A 21,403-nucleotide genomic window follows, 5' to 3' on the forward strand; every position below is an offset into this window, starting at 1 on the left:
CCCCGCCGGGTGTTTGCTGGGTCAACGGTAAAAAACCTGTTTGCCAAGCTTTGTTCAAACAGGGCGTAAGTAAGAATTAGGTCCCCCCTGAGGCGAAGGTACTCCAGGGGAAAGAGATCACGCATCGTGAGACGCGTTTCGTAGTCCACGGATTTGAGGCCGGCAACCATTCTCTTAGCGGCTCGCTGGACACTCTCAATGAGGGTGCTGTCTTTCGTGCGTCTTCCTCCGTCGGTTGTTCACGCTCCCTCTAGAGCGCAATTCAAAACACTATTAGGCATTTATGCGGGTTCTCGCGCCTGTAAGCACACTGCCCCGCGCTGGAAGATTAAGGAGCAGTCTTAGACCATTTTCCAGTGAGAACGCGCATGTACACATTTGTACACCACAAACGCATACCCGCCGGATGGTGGAAGCACTTTACCGACATTCTGTTCATACTTAGCCGCCGACAAACTATGCCGGCGGGCATAACACGTGCCCGTTCCCCGTTGGAATTCTCGCAGCTTGGACTGGAATTCCGCGAAGGAACGATACTCATGACCGGAAAAGTACTCCATCATCTGTCTGGTTACGTTGCGTTCGTCCGACGAATAAATTCTGTGAACCTACAAGACATTATATCACAAAACCACCTTACTTGACACTATTTCACTGGATGAGGTACTTGGCTTTGGCATAATTGCCCGTACCGTCGTGGACACCGTACTGTTCGCGTTCTGCATGTCGTGGGCACCCGGACCGCAAGCGGAACAAGCGAGGAATGACCATTTGTAGCTAGGCACCAGTTTATACACCATTGTGACATTGGGCCTCTATGGCTTTGATACACTAGCAACCTGGTCCGGATCGCAGGACGGTGACTGTGTACATGGGTGACGAGTTTCTGCACAGTACTCTCAGCTAGCTGAGGGTTGAAGCTTCAACACTTCTACAAAATTGGTCACACTTTCTACGTCAACATGTTGCATTTCGTTGCGTGTTCGCTCACAGCCGTCCTAACCTACGTTCATAGGTTTATGTCCACTAAATTTCATGGTTCACTAAGACAGTCATTTCCTCTTGCTGAAATTTTTTGTGGGAAAAATTTCCAGCATCACTGCGACCCCGGGATGGCTAAACCGGGCTTAAAAGTTTGAACTGGTACTCTCGACTCTATTGCCCGGTTACCTCATCCCATCAGAGACACGTGATAACTTTCGAAATTTCAATTCCATTGTGCGAGTACTGAGCGGCCAGGCGCAGCGGAGCACGACAACATTGGTTGACTTTGTGCTAAGCGTCGGAGTATAAGTTTTAGCAAATTAAAACAACAGCTCCCAATTAAGATCCAAAAGACGAAACACTTTGCGTTAGGTACTGCAAGTTCGTGAACCATGAATACACGGCCTCAAGGAAACTGGTTTCATTGTTTAACATCACAGACCAGTTTACTATTGGGATCTTGCGGTCAAATCTCTTTGGCTTTTGTCAAGAATTGTTGTTGTGCATTCACGAGTTCATGGCGCAAACGGAAAAAAGGTGCAACAGTGCTTTTGAAGATCTTACCGCGGAGCACCATGCTTCCCAGCATGGGGACTCTCGTAAAAACATTTCTAATAGTGCTTTGAACTGGGTCCCAGATAGGGTTTTGGGAACCGTCGAGGAAGGTCATTTCATGCAACTACCTACCTAAACGAGAAAAATTTTACGTGTTGAAAGTGTGCGCTCTGAGCTTGGATATATCCCCGCCGTGTGTCTGCCGGGTCAACAGTGAAAAACCTGTTTGTCAAGCTTTGTTCAAACAGGGCGTAAGTAAAATTAGGTCTTCCACGGATTTGAGGCCGGCAACCATTCTCTTAGCGGCTCGCTGGACACTCTCAATGAGGGTGCTGTCTTTCGTGCGTCTTCCTCCGTCGGTTGTTCACGCTCCCTCTAGAGCGCAATTCAAAACACTATTAGGCATTTATGCGGGTTCTCGCGCCTGTAAGCACACTGCCCCGCGCTGGAAGATTAAGGAGCAGTCTTAGACCATTTTTTCATTTGTGGCCTTCAGGTAAACGACAGTGGCTGAACGACAAAAACAAAACCGACCCAGAAAATTTAGGCGAAGCCCTCGAGCATTTGTATAAACCCGTAAATCCGTGAATCTTTGATTGATACACAGGTTCAAAGCTTTCTAACGTGCTACCCAATTCGAGTTTGTTCTCGTCTTTCAAGGGCCCCATTTAACGAAAGGAACAAGTAAAAGATTTGTAGCACCCCAATTCAGGTTCTCAGGGGAGGGATTAATATAAAAAGGCATCCAACTGTTTTGGGCTACCTGTAATGAGAAAAATTGCTGCCTAATAAAAGAATGCACTGGGCTTTAAAATGCTCATGCCATGTCCTGTGATATGGTGATTGAGTCAGCAGCGGAGATTTTTTAACAAAGCCTCCAAACTGGAATATATGTGGGTGTTATATCCTCTCGCAGGAGACGACATTCGAGGGGAAAACTTCAAATACCCTGAGAAACGCTTCATCCCCAACAAATATGAAGCTGGCAGCAATCTTCGTAGCGCTTTGCTGTGCACGCGTAGTGATAGTTAAGTCCTTTTGGACAGCCTGGTTGGCATATTCAAGAAGCAGTCCGACGTGGGGTGTATAGACCACCTATTCGTAGAATGGTCAGCCGATTTTTCTGAGGTCAGAAGGACCTTTTTATGATAGCAATATGCCTAAATGTTTTGGTATCTACACCTGCTAATCCATCCTCACCACGCAGGATAAAGTCGTCCTCTGAGCCTCCTGCGAAGGACATATGGACACATTCTGTCGTTAGGAGGATGGCGCTAGTCTGTCGAATCCTGATTTGCAGCGCACAAATCCATTTAGAGGGCAATCAGGATTTCGAGTCGTTCGGAACTAGTAGACGTTTACTACTGACGTTGAAGTACATAAAAAAGAGGACTCGTTCCAAGACGGAGTTCTGAATGGCCTTATTGGAGATCGTCACAGAAGAACAGTATTTTGTCCCAACTTTCAACCAAAATGTTCAAACCTGTAAGAATTTCTCATTCGGTCGCGCAAAACTCGAGGCCGTAGCATAGCAAAAATTTTGTACTTAATCAAACGCTACCGAGAAGTCAAAAATATGGCATCCGTTATGAATATTTTGCTTTGTGCATCGTCAAGCTCCATACGAATACCAGCATGTTCGTCAAGCAAGAAAGCTTTGATAAGAATCCGAATTCCTCCTGAGGTTTGAGCTTGTTACCAGTGATACGACGGCAAATGGCCCGCTTTAGGATGCTGTCAACCACCCTGCACGATATGCCCGTAGCGGCAGGGCGATAAGCGGTCACGTTTTATAGATTAGTGTAACAGTCGCTTCCCTCCAGTCATGGAGCGGGTTGCTTTCGTCGCCCACCAACGAAACACCTTAGATGAGTCGCATTTCCCTCACATAGTTGGAGTTTGGCCTGTGCAAGGGTTCACCAACATCATCGGTAAAGATCGAGTTGGCTGGCGCTTGCTTGTTGTCGGACCTCGCCGACTTTAGCAATGATGATGTATCTGGGAAATGGTACACTCCTGTGTAGTGCTCTCTATAGGCTTCTAATACGATTACTGTATTACTCGTGAGTTTTCTGTTTCTGTCCCTCAGGGAGGAGTTAGTTGGGTTGATTTTCGGAGCTTTCCCTCATTTGCTTTTCCGGACCACGTCTATAATCGTGGCCTGTCTTCGAATGCACCACCGGCGGACCTCTGATTTACGGTGGCTCCACGTTTGACGAAATGCCGGTTACGTTTTGGAATAATGAGGCCCTCGTTTTCAGAAGAAACTGGCTTCTTTTGCGTAGTATTTGATCCGTTCATCTGCGCTACGGTTTCTCCATGATGAATACCGCGAGCCTCGTGAATTTTTCAATCAACTGTCCCGTGCGTCATCTCCACTGGGTCTAATCCAAATTTATTCCAATCAACGAAGTTGATCACTCCTGAGAAGTCTACAAAATAGAAGTTTCTAACGCTTGAACGCTCAAGATTCTGGCCCAGTAGCAAGTAAAGTAAAATGACAGCACCTATAGGTCATTATGTCCCTTTTGAGCCTTTGTTAACGTCCGACTGACGAATTTTCTTCCGTTAGTTTTGATCAAATCAAGTAAGAATGGTAGTTCGTCTGAGCAGTACCTGGTGGGTGCTACGACATGCTGAGCCTAAGCGCATTGTTGAACGAATTTTGTCGGTCACAATGCAGAATATCCACCAGCCTCCATATGCTTAAATTCCATCCATGGAGCTCTCGAAGAGTTAAACCTATCTATCGTCTGAGGTTGCTCCAGATGGCAGCTTGAGCAGAATTGATAAATGGGTTATCTTTCGGTGGAATTGAGGGGCAAATAACGGCCATCTCAAAAAGCGGGGAATCAATCAAACGCGGCGGGATGTGAACTCGCAGTGCATCAAAAAGATTAGTAGAAGTGTTGTCAGATATTTCAATCGAGATAAACAGGGTTGCATGCAAGTGTATGGCAACCCAACCTGCCCCAATGAGGTTTGAGTCAATCCGAAAAATAGAGCAACAATGGACCCAGATCCCCCTCAAAGACTTCAGTTAGGCAGGTATCTGTATCTGCAATTATGGAAGGTGGCGAAAGGTTAGCTGACTTTTGAGTATCGTGAAGTTTTTCCACAGACACTTCAACGCTATTTCCGCCGTGGCCCAAATTAGACAGTCCTGATTCAACAGCTTCGAATGTGCCCCTACAGTGTACTTGTTTACCTCTGGCATTAGCATTTCCAGTGGCCATTGTTTGTTTCTGGGAGGTTCTCCCTCGGAGCCTGGTATGCGTCTATATTTTGCTTCTGGATGGTGCAGGTGTCTCTTTGTGGTAAAAAAATTTCAACTGCTCCCGCGCCTGCATTCACTGTCTTCGGCAGCCTGTCGTCCACCTTCAAACCGTGAAGCTAAGCACATTAGGCTGTCATACATACAGGCACCGAGCTTGGCAGCATCGAGGCTGAAAATCGCCTCGTTTTTCCAGGCTCGGTCCCTCAAAGTCCCATGCTTTCAAGACCGAAAATAACAACAACAGAATTTAAGTAAAGTTTTTCCTCACTTTCTCATAGATTCGCGGGCACACTTGACCCAGGACCGCGGACACTACCCAAAAGAAAGTGACATGAGTATGAGTTCTGCGAAGCCTGCGTGCAAAGTTTTAAGCTCAAACATTAGGCATCCAGCTGGCTTTGTTGTTCTTGTTATTGTTGATGGACCAGGGCTGCTGTAAGGAATATTTGGACAAGCACATATGGGTAAGCATAACTGCACCCGACTATAGTTTTCAGATGAAGCGTAGTTCAAAGCTTCAACTTCACATTTCCGCTTTCTTTACCGTTGCCCTTAGCGCCCTCAGGTTCGATGAGATAGTGGGATAACAAGCCAATAAGCACTTACATAAACCATCAGAGAGGTGGGTGAAATGTTGATAAAAATAACTTGGGAGAACTTTCCCATTGTTCTGATCGATTGACAGAGAACTGTCCGGTCTGTGAGCAGCCTGCGGAACCATTGTGAGTATAGTAAGACTTTTTACGTGGAAATATTGCTCCATATATGCTTAAGCAGAAGTCAGCCAGATCTACGTTTATTTTTGGCAATTAGTTTTAAACAAGATTTCCTCAAAATTTATGCAGCGCATTTAGCTGTAAATTTGCTGTGCAAAGGCCTTACGTGTGTTTGCTTGGAAATTAGGAACCATATCCTCTTCGTTCTCCACGGCATTTGAAAAGGCATTAAACGAATACGCGGAGGATAGCTGAGTTGTATTTGTATGTTCATCTGGCGACAGTAGCGCCAACACCATTTTGCGTTACCAATGGATGTAGAGCAAGTGAAGCATGCGGCCTTCAAGACAAACGGAAAGTTGGGAAATCCGAGGAATGGAGTAGGCCTACACGGAGAGCTAGTTGTCCGGTGCTTTTTGTCCACGAATGCAGGGGAACTATCTCGCATTCACCTAGTATTATCTTAAACACAACTATATAGTTTCCAAGTTTTTCTACGATCGACTTCCTGTAAGTCGACAGCTAACCGAAGAGGACCTGAGAACCTGCAAGATCCGGCCTAAGTATGGAAAGCCGTCGTGCGAAGCGCGGCAGTTTGTAGCCAGTGAGTGCGACAAGATCCTTACCACTCAGTTTGTGTGCGCTTGTCGCTGGAAGTGTCGACCAGCCCTATTGAGCAGGTGCCGTATTGTGTGGTTTTATTGCGGTAGGTGATATGCCTTTGGTCCTGGAAAAACTCTGAGAGACCGGAAGAAGGTTTGTGCTGCAGTCTGCTGAAGGTCAATGAAGCCACATATTTTTCTTCAGAAGTCAGCAGCTAGCGTTGTATTGACGCCTTTCAGATATAGTAAATGCCGTGTGACTCGACTGGACAATGCGGTATATTAGCTCTATTCGTTTATCATAATACCATCAGAATCCGCAACTGCTGCGCGGCACGTAACCACGAATTGTCTCCTGCCTGACGGTTCAGGGCTTGTACACCACTTGCATATAAGCTGGGTACGCTCAATCCGAGAAGGTTCATTTTTCGCGACGTGACCAACGAGCGCCTAGAGAGCGCAAATGGTCACCCTAGAAAGCGAGTGCACCATTGAGTTACGCTGGCGCACGCCCTACGTAAGGTATCGCAATACACTGATGTTTCTTTGAATTGCTTTGCCATCCGTCAAAAAGGCATGCCCCTTATGCATGTTCACAAACCACCGCTATCCATTATTAGTGGTTTGAGTAAACAGATAAATTGTGGTGGGTAGCATACAGATGCTCGGACCCAGGAAGATCACAACCGTCACTATGCGGAGGATTTTTCGCGGCCAAATCCTTCTGTCCCAAAGCCAGACAGACGTCTGTTATTTCTAACCTTTTACCATTTATCAAGTATACTGCATCTCAAACCAGATGGCGGCCAAGGGACACCGCATTCGGTTTTTGGCTGATTCTTGACCTGCTTACTGTCCGCAATAACGGTTGGTGCGCGAAATATCACGTGTGATATCCTGTTGTTCTTTCTGTTGTCGGAACTTGTTTGCTGCGCTGTGATGATATTGAGGCTCGTCCCCAAGGTAAGTGCACATATGATTATGGCGCCTATTCCCCAGTCCGCCCATAGAGCGTACGTGCTTGATTGCTAAATTGAGACCACCTCAAAAGTAAATGAACTTTTTCAGTCTGGTCTGACTAGCCCCTTTCCGACCTGTAACTTTTTCAGTCTGGTCTGACTAGCCCCTTTCCCGACCTGTATAGTTACTTTTTTAACCTCACGTCAAACGCGAAAAGCTATAAATACGTGTTTCCATATTACTGGAGCTAATCGGCAATTACTATCGTTTGCTGCCCTGAAGCGTATGCTCCGGACATCCAGCATCTATCAGTGTCTCTCATTCAGCATGTCTCATCTTTGTCCTAATTGCGGGTAAGATATCACTTCTGGGCAGGTAAACATGCTTACTCCAACATGCTGTGTGCTGTTTGGCTCGGTACCCCGAAAGACTACGTTACCGCTCTCCTGAACGCGTAAACTAATTAACCGTGCTGTCATGGCCTACCTAGAACCCACACGGACGCTTGTATCCAGTTAAACATCATTCTTATCCGCAGTCCGCTCACCAAAATAGGTATTTTTGAGTGGCAAGAAAATAATTCAAAAAAGAGTAATTCGAGCGCTTGTTCTGCAAGTCCCTCAGCTACCCACGACACTCAAAGTGGTGTAGAGCAAGTGCTTGCTGCGTTCATCTAACTCCCGTACAACCTCAACAACTTGCTGCAACTGACATCAACGTCTCTATATGGACCTCGAGTGTGTTTCACTCCGCCTTCTTATATGGAATGCCACAAGCTCTAGATTTTTCTTTGGCTGGTTCTAGTAGAGCTCCCTTTCTCTTGTTTCGTAAGCCACCCGTCTACCTCCACCAAACTTCGGGAAATAAACGATAAATTGCGGATAATATTCTCTCACCTCTATAAGGTTAAGTGATTGCGTCACTCTAGGCTTGCGACCCGCAGGTTGCTTGCCATTCACAAGTGTTTTACCGCACCTTCTGCAGTTGCCTTACCATCACAGTTGTTACAAAATGGCGTGTCACTTTAATTGTTAGGCTCAAGTCCGCAAAAGAATGGCACACCTCGGAGTCATGCACATTAATTCGGACCATTTGCCGGCCATTTTCTCATGAGACAAACAAATAGATTTTGTAATCCGCCGGATCTCCATCCTTCAACGCACTGCCTGTCGTGAAATCTTTTGCAAGTCTACTCTCCCAGGGCAAGCTGGGAAGCTTCCAAGTACCCGTTGACACCCTTCCTCACAGAAGAAAACTACATCACTATTCTACTTCAAGACCCTTTCAGCGAAGAACTGCAGGGTTATTCCACGGAATCAGCAACCATTTCTGCCTAGCACTTGTAAGACACGGTGTGCATTCAAACCGGTAATAATCATCAACGTTGTTTTATGATGCATGTTGTGGTATGTGGAACAAAACAGACCATGACTGAGACAGTGGATGCGGTTACACTAATCAGACTGGACAAGCTACAGGTTCATCCAGTTAATTACCTAAATCATATTTGAAGCCGCTATATTTGTCAGGTCTAGCCGGATGTGAATGAGCTGGTTCACTAAATTTCAGCCGCACCAAATACAGTTCAATAACCGAAAATAAGTTAGTGCATTGCGCAACATGGATGCAAATGTACATCTGCGTGAATGGTTCCCATTATCAGTTATGCACAACTAACCAGAGAATAATGCAACCTTTTCATATGTCTGTATGTCCTTTTTCACCGTCCCGGTTAGACGTTTTTGCCATCAAATAGCTTCAGACCAATGAGCTCCATGAAATCACCAAGCGCGATAGAATTGACGGGAAATCAGCCCGATAAACTTAAGCGCTGCCGTTCACCTCAGCTACATCCTGCAACTGCTAAGTCCGGATATACGCGCGCCGCTGACTGGAGCTGAGGCAATGCATGATAGCTTAATCTAACGGCCAACGATATCCCTGCACCATCATGGCCGCGTGCACTAAGGCTTTGCCATCTCAGCCCCGAAAAATTATGAAACAAATAGTAGCAAATTAGGTTTTTTCTATTTGATTCACTTGTACAGCTGTGATGGACGCAGCAAAGTTAGAACAAGAGGTGGGTGCACACAGAGCAGTCGTAAGATCAAGAGGTATAAAAATGGGTTCTGGGATTCAGGGACTTTACACTTTGACAAACGCTTACTCATTATTGCAGCCGCGGCAAAAGTCTAGTGAGCGGGTGGGTGCTCGGTGTCAAAGCTATCAGTTTGCAGTAATGAATACTAAATTCACTGTATATCTACTTCAGTTGATTCTATAAACATTTGAACACCATGACAATGGTTGCGCGGCTGCAGTTACTTCCATACATTCTTGGCCCTCCTCAAGGGGATGCCCACGGATATGGAAGTTGTACTGGAAGCTCTTGTTTGAGTTTATTACATGAAGGCGGGTCGTGTAAGTGTGTCGCTTATTGCGATTCCTCCTCAGCTTCGTCACCGATGAGAAAATGGAAGACTCATCACAGACCCCCAACGCCTGTGTACTCAGGCTTCCCCCAAGGTGTTCGCTCAAAAGTAGGGAGCACGTAGACGATACAGCTTCCCTTGGGCAGAAAAGACTGATAAATTTCATCTTTTGTGGCGCCGTCAAAGTTCGAGTTAAGGATGCTGTTGTATATTGCTATATGTGTAAAAAGTTGGTCGCTGCTTGCTGAAGACTTTGAGTCTTTCAGTGTTCGGCTGTGATATCTTTGGGGAACCTCTCAAGCCTCGTGAAAGCATCAGATCGGTAATTCTGTAGTTTGTTGAGTGGTTCTCAGAACAATTAACTCGTTCACGGAAAATGAACTGATGACAATCAACAGGTTGTTTTGACTTAGTAACTTAACACACACAACCATCAACGCACCGCCACGCACTCCTACGCTACACAATAGCACAATGATGACTTCACCTCGATTCGTGATGAAACGTTTGCAATCAAATTGCCCAGCTCAGCGAACAAGCCAGCGACCACCGTCTACGCTACCTGAGCTACCAACATTTCCCTCTATAGAAAACCGTTGTTAGGCTGCCTCAAAGAGCCCATTGCGAACACTTGCAAGAATGCTGCAGAAGAGTCAACAGAAGTCAACAAATCGTGAGCGCACTATGAGAGTCATCACTAGAAGACTCAACCGCAATTGAAATTGCCATCTTTTTTGGTAGGCACCCTGAGATGGGACAAATCAGTGGTAGAGACATTATAAACCCCGCCCAGTTGGGCACTAAATGGTGCTGGTGCGTCCAAGCCGTTGACTTCCAGTCTCTTTCATTAAAAGTCTACTAGCAATTCTCTGTTTACGCATCAATTATATCAGCTGATGCCTTTGTAGCTCTCTGCACAACCTTTCCCAATCACCATTGTACAAAACTATGCCAGCTATAACCATTGTAAGACGGGCACTGGAATTTTACGGCCGGTGACGATGCCAACGTAAAATTGAACCACTCCATGGTGAATCGCAGTAGCGGTCCTAACAAATTAATGCTCCTTTTAGGACGTTGATCAATAGCTCCCATGGCTCTGCTCATAAACCGACCATTTTGTGATGTTTAGTATTGCGTAATGGCTAAAAAGCGCCTTCACATATCAGACACGTTTATCAAGTGTGTCTAACTCCTCGACTCCCCAGAGGCTCTTTCGCATGTCTGCCTTAGTTCATGCCGATGCACCGCCACATACCTTTACTTCAAGAATCATGTCCATATAGGTATGCATAGGTGACTAGGACAGCCGTAACTGGTTTGATCTAACTGTCTCTAATGACCAGAAAACTTACTCTATATCATCACTCCACAAACAGATGTCCTTCAGCGGATATCCACGTGATATTGCCAAAATGCTACCAATTCTTCTCTTGTTCTCCAAGCTGTCAACAGACCGCGCAACTATGCGGCAGGACGCAGGGTTAACAAGTCTTTCTCAGCTACGGCCCACTACTCCTCATTTGTAACATATTTCCCAGAACATCCTCTTATTTGCTCAAAACGTTACTCATAACATAGAAAAATTGCTACTCAGTCTAAATGAAAATACACGCTTTGAAACGCCCCGACACAATTCGTTTTGCGGAATGTACGCTCTTTTCCCAGAATTGTGTTGAGGATACCTCACCGTCTAAACATGCAGAACGACTACGCAACTCACGATTTTCTCTTATCTGTCCCCGCACGCTTTAAGTTATTAATTTTTCTTGACCAATTCTAACTTTCGGGAATGATTAGCACCATGGTTGTTGAGCGTGTGACTTTAGAAATTCATCCATGTCTGCAGCAAGTAGGCTACAGTTCATCGTAGTTCCTCACTGGTAACTTGTCTTCCAGTGAATCTCTCAAGTTCACTTTCTGAATGGACATTACCAAATCATTCCGAAAGCCATTTATAATGGCTTGTTTTTCTTCCCCCTTGTAGCACGCTGTATTGTGTAATGTTAGTGCCTCTGCGGATTCTTGCCACTTAATTGCCTGGTCATACAACTACCCGCGAAGGCACACGCTCTAGCCACAATGTTGTTGACCATCTGCTCACACTCAGCATCTCTGATGATTAAACAACCAACTATGACCCTTGTGACGCACCACCCTGCTCGCGCAAATCACTCTTATGCACATATATTTACACCCGCTTGCGTTGACAACACTTCGTGACCCCCTACCGGAATGTAGATCATCTGTTCCGAAATAAGACTAGTGTTGCCTCTATGCTGTGGATGGAAGTCACAAACACTCTTGCCCGAATTTAATTCGAGCCACAGCCCAAGCGCCCTATAGTAGGCACTTTTGGCTCTTTTTCCTATTTTTCGTCTCTATTTTGGCCACACTCTCTTCCTATAGTAGGCACTTTTGGCTCTTTTTCCTATTTTTTGTCTCCAATCTAGATAACACTCTCTTCTTGTCTCATCTGAATGGCAGCAACTAACCAAGCCACACGCTTAATGGACCAAAAATATCCCTGTGATATGCTGGTCTTAATTTTTAACGATTCTTTCACCAATTCTACTGTCCTAAGAACTACAGCTGACTCCCACAAAACGTTCATGTGTGGGACAACCTACCGACCCTCGCACTAGGCAGCGATGATGGTGTGTGGCTGCCCTAACCGGTCCCATGGCTTACCAATGTTTCAGTGGTTTCCAACCAAGCGTCTTACGTGATCAGATAACATTACATAAATCCGCCGAATTTGCTCCAAAACACCAATGAAATGGCAATGGCTTGTGTTGTCTGCTTGCTTGCTAACAGAACCACTGATTTTTCCATGAAATTATCGATGAACGTTATCGTAAAATATTGTACAAAAAAGATAGAACCTCAACGGGCACCCATGTGTTGGGCGTAATAAAAACCCATCCACCTTACCAGCTGTGACGAGCTCCATAAATTTGTCTTGCAGGACGTCTGTCGAAACGAAAAGAAACTTTTTCTAACCTAGGTCGCGAATGACTGCTCCATTATGAGTTTGCACAGACAGCAACGGCGTAATGATTCCATTTAAGAATATTTCATAATCCAACACAAGAAACGCAAAGCAAGTAAGTTCTCACCAAAATTTCGGTGGAAATTTGGGTGTTCAAATGTCGGTCAAAATCTTTGGCCCCCAAAACAGTCATCATGAGGTCGGTTAAAAATCACCAAATGGTTGAAAAGCACTCATTTCTCTCTACCACCTATTAAGATGGTCCATCGGCGTTTTCGCAAACCGGACTTCAATTTCTGAGTGTGGAGTAACCCATCCTTCTTTCTGACCTTACATCCAGTTTTCTCTGGGTTGAGTATCCGTCCAACAACCTTGCACCGCCCAAAATAGCTTGTATCCTTGCAGCCCTCTTCCAAAGATATTTTATCTGCTCTGTAAAGATGACCACAAAAGCTGTTTGGATGACCTTTTTTACTCCGGTTAACGATTGCTATCTCAAGATTTTGGTTGGCGTACAACATGCCTTTCCCAGGCTCCAAAAGTTTGTTTACTTACCACTGCTTAGCGCCCCGTCTCCTGCTTGTGCTAGCCCCTTCCTTTTAAAGTTGCCTAATATCCCAACATCGCCTTCTTTAAGGGGATCGGAGGCTGTGAAGAATTCTGAGATGCCCTAGCCCTTTGTTGCCTAAGGGTAGGTCAAAAAAGTCACCCGCCGTCGCCGTCAAAATAAATCTTTTGCCGATCTTTTCCAGCAACATAATGACTAAATCTCCAACCCTAATTTACTCATCTCCCCTCACCCAAAGAAATCGGCACCCTACCGCTTCTCTGAGTTAAAAAAGACGACACTTCCGTAAGGAATGGAAAACTGTGGGTCACGTTTTTTTCCCTTTGTGCACGCGCATTTGACTACGTATTTGTTGGGCATGGTGGACAGTAAAATTTCAGATATTTTGTCTCCAGTCAGTTTAGCGGTAGCAGTGTGTTATGGGCACATGTGCGTACCTCCTGAGAAAAAATGGCCATTGGTCTGCAGCCTAAAAACGGATCCAAATTATCGGTATTTCTGGACAAATGAATTCTGCGCAAAATTATTTCTTCATCTGCAGGCCTATCTTACGCCTCTCACCATTCGTGTCGCCTAACTACGGCCTCGTCATGGCCAGTCATCAGTACACAATTAGAATCCTCATGATCATCCAGCTATATTTTTAATCGTTTACACGTAAACAAAAGCAAGGAGCCACTCGGTGCAGCTGTCCCACTAAAGACGTAGCAGTCGAGCGCGTAGCAAACTCTTTTGTCCATCATGGGAACATTAAGGAGCCATTTACCGAAGTTCTTGGCCAAACCTCGAAAGTGTTTCCAATACAACCATCTCCGATGCAGCGGTCCACTCGCATCTGACAAAGTTTTCAGAGTTTTTCATTTCATATATTTGCCAGCCTAACGGCGTCCTCTGTTTTATCAGTCAGCGTTGTGCACAACATTTTATCTTTGTCTCGAATAGAAGGCCAGTAGAGCGATTAGGCTTACTGGCAGTGATTTGGAGTCAGTTTTTCAGTTATGCCACTTAAAATATAATTGTGAATCTATCTAGACCTGTTAGTCTGAGGTCCATGGCTCGTGTGCAACATTATGCAACCCGTGGAAGCTTTTCAATTTTGAACGCTTGGGTGTAGGGCCATGTTGTATTTGCGTTAAGCTGGAGAGGAAAAATCAAGTAGAGCAACCACATAGGCGTTGCAAGTTAGTGCGGATAACTCCTAAAATTCAGCTCTCGCAATTTAATCGCGTATTGCAATACACTCTCCCTGGATGGCGCGCCTTTTAACGGTATGCTGCGGCTGTGCTGACCTAGCTTTGCATCAGCCGCCTTAGAAATATTAAATGCCTTAGCCAGACCATGAACAACAACGTATTGAGTTCTAGGGAGACTTTGTAGATTAGATTCTGATAACGAAATGAAGTTGGTCTTCCAGCTCAAGTTGACTCTTGAGCTGATTTATTAGTCCTATCGTTATCAATGAAGCGAAATGGCAGGGGGAAATTTAGTGCCGACAGTAGACTCATTTGCGGTATCGCGAGGTTAAAGTACCTGTTGAGATAGTGAAACCTCTGTTCTTCCCAGGAACCTGGTCGTGGAGCGACTACCTTAAAGGGCCGCCAATTAAGGGAGAAGTAGGGAAAATTATGCTCATCTGGTTGGCTGGCTTGTTTCTTCTGTGTGTAATCTAGTACAATGGGCTAAAATTCTAGTCCAGCTACCACAGGTTGACCTGACGTTACCCATTTTAGTGCTAGTCGGGTTTAATTTGGGAAGAACTTTCAGGTAAGGTGGTGTTTTAAGGTGACAAGCAATAATTGCATCAGCTTTGAAAGTCAATTTGAAATTCGTAACTGCCAGCTGATTTGAGGAATTCATCTTGTTTCCCCCGCGGAGATTCTGGGGTACTTAGGATTATGGAACTGCCCTGTCTTGTGGTCTTTCGTGCAGCTGCCCTGGGCAGATCCCGGATATAATTCATTCTGAACCACCTGTTCTTTTTGACGGACAAATTAGTACTATTTGAGCGTTATTCGTCACCAAAAAAATCATTCTCAACCGTTTCTAAACAGTATATTCGAGCTGATGAGTGAATCTGAAGTCTTAATTGTCTTCCTCTCAAAGAGGCACAGGTCTGTATGGCATGGTGTTTAATTCTGTAGTTATGCTCCTTCTGCTTGGCCTTTTACACGCTCAGAAGGACCACTAGATAGGGACGTGCGGTTTTCCGCAGGCTTTACGTGCATAACATAATTTCAGGGGTTAGTTTATCCAGGCTCTTGAAGTTTTGGCTCAGTTAGTTCGGTGCGTTAAACACGCGGTCAAGGTAGGAAGTAAAATTCGTTCTCAAGAGGGAATATTGTAGCGAGGGTCACGTTGAGGAAGTAAGCCAACTTATGCCGAAAATAAGTTATCCGGCGTCGCTTACAGTTCATCCCCGCCTATACATTATTGTATACTGATTATATGCATTGCAAGTAACTGCTGTCTTTGGCCAAGTGCCTCGGTGTTGAGAAAGACTCCACCACAAAAAACAACAGCTTTGTGGAAACAGACGAGTGCAAAAGATACAAAAAGTCTGACAGTATTAAAGGCCCACTTTTAACCTTCAGTAGCGTCTGGGTAGAGCTCAACATCGTCGGCCATGCTTCTGAATTGATTGAAAAAGTGAGGGTTAAGCTGGATACTGGATGCCCGGATGCTTGATGGCTTTTCTACAGCAATTTCGGTGATGTAGATGGTCCCATTAAGCTGGATACTGGATGCCCGGATGCTTGATGGCTTTTCTACAGCAATTTCGGTGATGTATGATGGTCCCACTTGGCTGAGGATATTTTTCGAACCATATCGACGAACTCAGCTCTCTTTACATCTCTCCATCTTGACTAATCAGCACAGGACTGTCGCAATGGGCCAATTCGAGGAGGGGTTTCACCTATTTGCTGACGCGATCGATAAAACGTCTCGGTTGCACCACTGTGTCCGTTGTTGGTAGTGTAGCTGAAGTCGTTGCTAGTGATGCTTGCCTCAAAAGATCAACAATTTTGAGCAACAGGTTTGGAGTTAATAACTTTTGAGCTTTTGTAATCAAACTCCCTGTTGGTACTATCTGAATGGTCGACCGTATCCTTATCGATGGTTCCTCTTGGGCTCCATTACTCACCTTAATGATTTTTCCGGGGACAACTACATTAGCTCGGTTTTGGTATCCAGAACGCCCTTCTCCATTAGCACGAGTGAAACTCTACTTTCCCCTGTCGACATTGATATGCAAAAGTTGGAAATTTTGGAAGACGTGAGCGATCGATTCAGTCCGTACCCTAGAGATTAAGCTCACAAGCTTCAAGATGGACAATATCACTGTCAGGGTGATTTGATATCTCCATCTCAGTCAAATTCACTAAGGAAATGGAGCTTACCTAATGCATTTCCGACGGCGTTCTTTATTGACCTGTATTTCGGTATTCACACAAGTGTAAAATGAAACACTCATAATATCGGAGCCATACAAGGCTGTGAATATTTTTTTCTCCCGTTTTCTCTGGCTGTAGCATACCTGAGACTAGAACCCACCTGTATATCATAGAAAGAATTATTGTGTTAAACCGTGGTTCGGATTTCCTTCATCTGCTTCTTGATGTCCGAGCTTAGCCGAGTGCTTGACTAGGTTTCCGGATCCGCAACTGGCTATCCTCTTGTTCCTTTTGTTTGATTGCATATTGATAACTTTTGCTTTTTATATTGGAAAAATCGAACGAAATGCTATTCGCTGTATCGTCAGCATAGAAATGGGGCCGTGCTCCACCCAAAAATGGCCATCACGTGAGGTAGCCCAGAAGATGTCTCAGCAATACTGAAAGCACGGTGGGATGCTGGTCGCTTTAGCGAGGCCATATGGTGTATGCGACTCCAAGGAACACTTCCATGCGCGCAAGTTCAGCTTCTCAGTAGAATGATGAAGTGAGCTTAATGCATGGATCAGCGATGCTGAAAAAGGTCACCTTCGATATATCTAGGCTGCTCTATTTTGGTGGAGTGTGGGTTACTTTAGAGCTCCAGATGTTTGTTGTACGCTTTCCAATCAATGCGGCTGGCAGTCACTAGTACCGGTGTAAAATCTTCAGTGCAATCTCATTCTAAATGCTGGAAGAGTTCAGCTCCGATATGCTCGTAATTAATGATATCGCTCTTCAAGGGGCAACGAGATGGAAGCGTGTTACAACGGAAAGAGGATAGCCTTGATCATTTTCACCTAGTGGTGGCCACAAGGATGCACGCAGTACGGAGCTAAAGTGCGAGCTGCCATCAGGTTTCGGCGTAACAAGGTCTATGAATCGGGACTGGCAAGAAGCGCCCATTACAATTTTCAGACCCACTCTGGCTCTGTTCAGGGTAAGTCCCTCCCTGATGGGTAGTCGGTATTTTCGAAAAAAAAGGTAGGTTCATGTGATGAACATGACTGATGCTCTATTCATTGCTCTATTCCTTATTCTCTTGTTTTAATATTCCATATGCTGTACATATTCGCCAATTCGAATACATACGTGCTGGTTGCCACTCTTCGTTGAATTCTGGATTTCTAGTTTGTCGGGTTGTACCGATATACGTACGAAACTTAATTACCACAGTTCAGTTCTCACACACAAGGTCAGCAGTGAAATATGTTTCCATTTTTTAAGATCTTGCTGAAGATTACGAATCCAGTGGAGCTTTGATCATTCCTCAACCTTCCGTGCCCAGAAATATCGGATACTGCTATCACGAAACATTTGAGGGGCCGAAAAGATAGGACGCCAGCTTATCAGCAGGACCATACGTATAGCTATGCTGCTGTTGCTTTTCTACAGACTGCATGAAGCTATCAATAACTTACACTTCAGGGCGACTAAAGAGGGGTTGAGAATTTTCATTCACAAGAAAGGTGACGGAAACTTCGTTTACAACCTCGGGCCAGCCAAATTTTCGTCCATTTTTACGGTAAAGAGAACGGATACCAGATGATCAAATGGTCGGCCCCGAAGAACAGAGCGCCAGTGACACGATCAATGAATCAACACAGGCTATCATTGAAAGGATGATTTTTCTTTACTGCGAAGTTGTTTATTAGTAAACATGAACTGAAGGTTTATAAGCCATCAGACGCAAAAGTAAACATATCATATTTCCAGTTATCTCGCGCCCGCGCATGAGCGCAGAACCTGTGCGGACTTTGTACGGAACTTCTGCAGTAAAGGAGAACTCTCAACCCGGATGTGATTGCGACCCTTAAGCAATAACAAAGCTTCTTTATTTGTCTCGCAATTTCATGTCCCTACGTAGCGTAAACTTTCGGCCGACTTAAGCGGTTTTGTTTTCGTGTGCAGCACCATTATTCGTGGGAAGCTCCTGATTGTCTTCACGCGTGGCTGATAAAGTGGGTTCCGTTGTACTTCTATGTTCCTTATGCCTGGTCTCTTTTCGCGTACGAAAATTGTAAACGATATTTTTTCATTTCAGGTGATCGTCATTGCACCCAAAATTCGTCCGTTTTGCGCGTAGAGGTTCTTCGAGAACAAAGCCATTTAGGAGAGTACATCAGGTGGTGGTGGCTACACAGAGATATCAAGCCAATGGCCTCAAAAATGGGTGTCATTCTCATTTCTGACTTGCAATCTGTCAAGGGCGATGCCCCGATGATATGCAGAACGTACGTTTCATCCCTTTATGGCCATCTGAATTCTATCAGAAATTCCAAATACAAAACACTTCCCGTCCTTGGTGGTCTAGAACCAACAAGTTCGACGCCGAGTCTCAGGTTATTTCACAAACTACATACTCAACTTTATAAAACGAATGCTCCAAAATTCAAGGACAATGTAACTGCCCAAGAACCGGCCAACCAGATCCTAAGTGAGTAAATTACCACTTTTTAACTGTTATAAAGAAATTGGAGCGGATTTGCTCGTCGCTCCAGAGAGTGTATATGAAAATGAACGCTTTAGCACTTAAAAGTAGTTTCCAGGATCTCAATGAGCCCTTTCTACCTCCTACCACCCATGAATGTACGAAAAACACCTCAGAGACGATCCGCGGTATGCACATCTGGTATTTGTCGTAGTCACGATGAGTACTTTTAAAAAAGTGGAAAGAGGGCTCTTGAAAGAATTTGTCGATGTACGACTGTATTTAGTAAGTATACTTTCACAAACGTTTGCACCAAAACTCGCCGTACTACTTAACTGACGCGGAATAAATAAAAGAGGACCTTCAGATCAATCAGGCTGACCAAAGGACTTATTTGTAAGCACTTGATGGTTATTTTATACCTTGGTACTTCAAAAATGGCAGAATGAGCTTCAAAAACTATATTTTTCCCTAGAGATGCGACAACTGATTAGTTTGCGATCAAATGAATTGTTTATCGCTGGCTAGGAAACGAACATCAAAAAGTTCGGAAACGGGTGAACAAGAATGATAAATGATTCCCTGCAAATTTTTTTACTTCATTCACATAAAAATATGTACTTGAAACACTTGTTAATATCCTGGAAGGTAACATGCTGAGGATAGGTGTGAGGGTAGATGGGTCATCGCGGTACGGGAGCATGGTGATTATGAAGCTTGTGAATTGTAGTAGAGAAGGAAATAAATGCCCATGATAGGCTTAATTCGCGCGTCGGATTACTTTAACTAAGCGCGAACGAGGTGCAGAAATTCCGGTGCTGAGTACGGCTTTTACTCACCCGAGTGCGAAAGTTTGCACCAAAACTCGCCGTACTACTTAACTGACGCGGAATAAATAAAAGAGGACCTTCAGATCAATCAGGCTGACCAAAGGACTTATTTGTAAGCACTTGATGGTTATTTTATACCTTGGTACTTCAAAAATGGCAGAATGAGCTTCAAAAACTATATTTTTCCCTAGAGATGCGACAACTGATTAGTTTGCGATCAAATGAATTGTTTATCGCTGGCTAGGAAACGAACATCAAAAAGTTCGGAAACGGGTGAACAAGAATGATAAATGATTCCCTGCAAATTTTTTTACTTCATTCACATAAAAATATGTACTTGAAACACTTGTTAATATCCTGGAAGGTAACATGCTGAGGATAGGTGTGAGGGTAGATGGGTCATCACGGTAGGGGAGCATGGTGATTATGAAGCTTGTGAATTGTAGTAGAGAAGGAAATAAATGCCCACGATAGGCTTAATTCGCGCGTCGGATTACTTTAACTAACTAACTAACTAACTTTAACGAGGTGCAGAAATTCCGGTGCTGAGTACGGCTTTTACTCACCCGAGTGCAAGGTACGTACGGAAACTTGTTTCATTTCCGCATTGGGTTCAAACCAGAGTGTAGAAATCTGCGGACACTGCGAAAATTTCCTTACGCGGAGGCGGATATGATGCAGAAATTTCTGCACTGGTGCAAACTATGTGCACATGGTTTTTGAAAGTTGAACAATAACAAGCGTTCTTTTGAGCTTTCCTGAACGTTCTTTGAATACTAAAGGACTACAAACGAGCACTGCAAGACGGTTTCCTTATTTACGGATTGACTTCCAAATACTCCACGGGACCTATATCAGACCACTTTTTGAGTACGTCCCCAAGTTTTCTACTTAGGAACCAAGAAAGACACAACCTTCGTTGAGCATGTCCGAGGACCTGCTACGGAAATGGTTGCCAGCCTTAGACCCGTGGACTACGAAACGCGTCCCGCGGTGCTCAATATCTTTCCCCTGGAGTATCGACACCTTCGAGGGAACCTAATTCTTAACTCTGTCCTGTTTGAACAAGGCTTGGCCAACCGGTTTCTCTACATTGACCCAGCAAACAAACGGCGGGAACAATGTTACTCAAGCAAAAAATTTCCCCATATGGAGTATTTGGTATGTCAGAAAAGTTTTTTCCAACGGTTGTCCACGCTCCTTCTGGAACCCAGTTCAATTCACTACTGGACACTTGTTTATGCGAGTCCTTTCGCTGGCAAGAATACTGCCCCGCGCTGAGAACTTAAAGAGCAGTGCTACACCCTCCTCTTCACTTGTACCTTTCAGGTGATTGACAACCGCCGAACGAAAAGAACAAAACTGGTCAGAGAAACTTGGGCAAAAGCCTTGATCCTGTGTATCACTCTGTGAATCCAATCCCGATCGTCCTCTCTGACACCATCCATGCACCCTTTTGCGATGCACTGTGGGTCCAAATCCCGCTGCGCGGGTCCGACTCTCTCCTTCTCGGGGTGGTCTACCGTAGCCCTTCGAGTCCCTCTGAAGGTGACCAATTCATCATACAAACGCTTCAGCAACTATCCTCCAACTACCACCTCACTTATCTCCTGCTGGTAGGTGAC

General features: G+C 44.8%; 2 protein-coding genes across 2 annotated transcripts in view; one reads left to right on the forward strand and one right to left on the reverse strand.

Moving 5' to 3' along the window:
* Positions 1–341: 341 nt before the first annotated feature.
* The window catches only part of T265_10483 (hypothetical protein), a gene marked incomplete at both ends in the record, with an annotated part of 28,696 nt that continues 7,634 nt past the window's right edge, over positions 342–21,403 (reverse strand). The window contains one exon of the mRNA XM_009176865.1: positions 342–608. Coding sequence (XP_009175129.1) covers positions 342–608 — 267 coding nt within the window. The remainder of the gene's footprint in view (positions 609–21,403) is intronic.
* T265_10485 (hypothetical protein) overlaps positions 21,240–21,403 on the forward strand; it is a gene marked incomplete at both ends in the record, with an annotated part of 26,066 nt that continues 25,902 nt past the window's right edge. Inside the window, one exon of the mRNA XM_009176866.1 lies at positions 21,240–21,394. Coding sequence (XP_009175130.1) covers positions 21,240–21,394 — 155 coding nt within the window. The remainder of the gene's footprint in view (positions 21,395–21,403) is intronic.

Source organism: Opisthorchis viverrini, assembly GCF_000715545.1.
Source record: "Opisthorchis viverrini unplaced genomic scaffold opera_v5_372, whole genome shotgun sequence".
Classification (NCBI taxonomy): domain Eukaryota; kingdom Metazoa; phylum Platyhelminthes; class Trematoda; order Opisthorchiida; family Opisthorchiidae; genus Opisthorchis; species Opisthorchis viverrini.